This window comes from Triticum dicoccoides, chromosome 4B (genome assembly GCF_002162155.2).
Source record: "Triticum dicoccoides isolate Atlit2015 ecotype Zavitan chromosome 4B, WEW_v2.0, whole genome shotgun sequence".
In the NCBI taxonomy this organism is placed as follows: Eukaryota; Viridiplantae; Streptophyta; class Magnoliopsida; order Poales; family Poaceae; genus Triticum; species Triticum dicoccoides.
In genome coordinates, this window is record NC_041387.1 from 661,108,753 (window position 1) to 661,112,258 (window position 3,506).

At 48.2% G+C, this 3,506-nt stretch overlaps 1 protein-coding gene across 1 annotated transcript; it reads right to left on the reverse strand.

Annotated features, from left to right (window-relative positions):
* Positions 1-736: 736 nt before the first annotated feature.
* LOC119292133 (L-gulonolactone oxidase 2-like) lies at positions 737-2,953 on the reverse strand. Its single transcript, XM_037570962.1, has 2 exons — positions 2,260-2,953; positions 737-1,959 (listed from the first exon to the last, which is right to left on the reverse strand). Exons 1-2 carry the CDS (start codon positions 2,926-2,928, stop codon positions 889-891), a joined length of 1,740 nt encoding a protein of 579 aa, XP_037426859.1. The 5' UTR covers positions 2,929-2,953; the 3' UTR covers positions 737-888.
* Between the last annotated feature and the right edge of the window lie 553 nt (positions 2,954-3,506).

Sequence of the window (3,506 nt, forward strand, 5' to 3'; positions counted from 1 at the left end):
TTTCCTTTTTTAAATAGATGTTGATGTTTTACATCTTCTGCATTTTTCCTATAGACGTTGAACATTACTTTGATGCACGTTGTACTTTTTTCATATACATGGTGTGAACATTTTTTCAGATATATGTCTGGACATTTTTTTTGTAATACTTATTAAACATTTTCTGAGTACATACTGAGCATTTTTAATACATGGGAGACGGATACAGCTTGAACATTTATGTTGAACGTTTTTTTAATACACGTTTTACATTTTTCATATACACGCTGAATATTTTCTGATACACATTGAACTTTTCTATATATATGGTGAATAATTTTTCATGTACACGCTGAACATTTTTTGATACACATTGAACTTTTTTTAAATATATGACGATTGTTTTTCATATACATGTTGTATATTTTTTAAATACAAGTTAAACATTTTTTTAATGGTATGGACATTTATTAAAAGTTGTGAGAACAAATAGTTACATTGGATGAACATGTTTTTAGATGCGTGAATATTTCTTAGATATGCACCCCTTTCAGTATTAATGGATTACACATAAAAGTTGATTGGCCGAGGTAAATCTGCGTGCAAAAAAACCAGATCAGCATGTAACATAGTAAATATTTTTATAGTTTTTTTTTATACAGCCATTCTAATTGACTTGGGAGCCGAATTGCATTGTTGAGGGACACCAGAAAAGAGTTACAACAAAACATAAACAGAAATGAAAAAGACTACTGTATCAAACCAACCAACAACCATCCAGGTTAGGGCACTTTTTATTATTATTGTCGCCACAGGCCACACACGGACCTAACAAGCAAAAGCATCATGTTCACAAAAGTATCCAAGGACACACAGTAGAAATAATTTCAACGCAACCACCTAAACACATCAATTGGGTTGGAACGAGCAGACCCTCGCCTCCCTGTACACCTTCCCAGGGCGGCAGTAGTAGCCCTGCTCCGGTGCACAATGCGAGTCTTCTGAGCAGACGCAAAGGCCCTCAATGGCGCAACCCTTCTCGACGATGATCGGGCTCCCATTAATGCCGAGCACCTGGTCACTCCATTCACTGGAGAAGATCCCATCAGGGTCATACCTGCCCTTTACCTCTAGGAACTTGCCAGCCTCGGGGTACTTGGCAATGGCGCCTTCAAAGGCAAAGTTGCGGTTCTTGCCCCAGTGAGGGATGGCGCCATACTTGTGTAGCGCCATCTGTTGGAGTTCGTCGAGCACGTCAGAGTGTGGGTTGGGCTCACCCTTGGTGTAGCTCCGGTAGTAGGTTATATCAAAGTCGACCGAGTCCTCCGGCTTGCCGAGGTAGGCAGAGGATGCCTTGATATAGCGGAGGAGAATACCCAAACTGGCGTCGATTCCGCAGAAGGCCTTCGGGTTGCTATTACGGAGCTGCTTCATGTCGGCGATGAATGCTGGCACCCTAGAGAGCGCGATGCTGTAGGCATTGTTGTAGAAGAAGATTCCCCGGATGCGGGGATCCCACGGACACGTAGTGAGGAGTGCGTCTTCTGGGTTTTCGAGACACGAACCGGATGCTTGGATGCGGTGCTGGAATCCTACCACCGGATACCCCATGAACAAGCTGTCGTTGTTTGTAAAGCCGTATGCTGGCTTCTCAAACAACGATGCAGACGTGGGTGCCTCCTTGCACCGAGCGACGGTGTTGTTCTTCTTCTCAAGAAGCTCGTGCATGACTCTGCCGCTGATGAGGTCGGCCGTCGAACTGGATCGCAAGGCCAGGTAGTCATTGAGGTCGTTACCCACTGACGTGATGGCCACACGATTGTCCTTGCGGTAAATAACATTGCGCTGCTGTGGCAGCCACGCCATATCGCCAAATTCATGGAGGCCACCCCACACGACGGCCTGCTCTGCCATGTCAGAGTCATTGCGTGTCACGAACGTCACCGACCGCTTGAACATCGGCTCCAAGGCCAGTGTAACCTGCACATATCAATAAAAAAAAGATTGGCTTTTTTTGAGAGAAACAATTAATTAATTAACTTGTGCACAATGAGAGTAAAAATTCCGTTTGGTTTTAATAATTCTTAAACAAAACATTTGTTCTTATAGTACACATTTTGCAGTAGGTATACACATACACATACCGTACCACATGGCATGGCATATGTGGGCATCCTAATAAAATGAACAGTAGTTCTTAAAAAAATGAACAGTACATATATATGCATGCATGGATCCGAAGCAAACGCAAAGGGCAAAGGGATTTCTTGAGCCACGTACCTGGGAAACGACGCCCAGGACGCCGAGGGAGACCTTGGCCGCGTCGAGGTCAGGATGGTCGGCGCAGAGCTGCCGTACCACCGCGAACCCTTGGCTCCTCGGTGCCGGCGTGACGATCCTCATCCCGACCACGTACTCGTGCACGGCGCCGCCCTTATCCTTGAGCGAACTGCCGTGCGCGCCCGTGGCCAGCAGGCCTCCGATGGTGAGCCCTGACCAGTACGGCGAGTGCGGCAGCGCCAACCCTGCCTCGGCGGCCACCTCGATCAGGTCGCGGAGCACCATGCCGCTTTCTACCGTCATCAACCCCTTGGCGACGTCGACGCTTACCACCCGGTTGAGCCGCTCCGTGCTTATGATGGTGCCGTCGCGGCCGCCGGGGCAGGCCAGCTTGGGGAAGCTGTGGGAGAGCTTGGTGGCCACCTTCACCTTGCGCTTGGCCGCCACAGCGACCGCCACGGCCGCGACTAGCTCCTTCTCGGTGCGCGGGAAGGTGGCGTTGGCGGCGTGGCAGACGGTGCGGTCCGGGAAGGAGCCGTACGCGTTGGAGACAGTGCAATCGGACGTGCCGTGGGCACAGACCACCGGCTCCGGCGGAGGGCTCGAGCCAGCGAGGCCGACCAGCAGGAGCACCAGGAGGAGAACCGTAAGCACCCGGCCACCCTCCATTGCTCAGCTCTTGCAACTACGAATAATGTCTTGAGATAATCAAGGCCCTGAATGCTAGCTACTACTTATATAGCTAGCTCACGGCACGGTATGCAGCACATTCCTCCCTTGTTAAATCGTCCCGTAGCGGAACACGTAACAATCTGTGCAAAGTCAATGGATTGATCACAAACGGAGCATATGATTAGATGGATGAAGATTATCCATCTCCGGTGGGTCACTAGTACGGAACAGGCAAGCAGTGGCGGGCGCAAACAACCTACCAGTCGGCGCGTGTTTTCGGAGCAAACGGCCCAAATGTTTTTACCGAATGTTGATGGCTTTATGCTTGGCCTTGTATTGCATGAATGCATGCATGTGATGTTAGTTGTGTGCATACGCTATGCAGAGCTCGCGTGTAAATTCGTCACAAGCGCACCATCTTGATGCAGCTGCCACATAATACTCCCTACGTCTGAAAATACTTGTCATCAAAATGAATAAAAGATGATGTATCTAGATGTATTCTAGTTTTAGATACATCCATTTTTATCCATTGTGATGACAAGTATTTTCGGACGGAGGGAGTACATTTTAGG

Excerpts from the sequence above, each read along its gene's own strand:
- LOC119292133 (XM_037570962.1), bottom strand. The coding sequence starts at position 2,928 with ATGGAGGGTGGCCGGGTGCTTACGGTTCTCCTCCTGGTGCTCCTGCTG. Across the intron at positions 1,960-2,259 it reads TCCTGGGCGTCGTTTCCCAG|GTTACACTGGCCTTGGAGCC; the intron begins GTACGTGGCTCA and ends TGATATGTGCAG.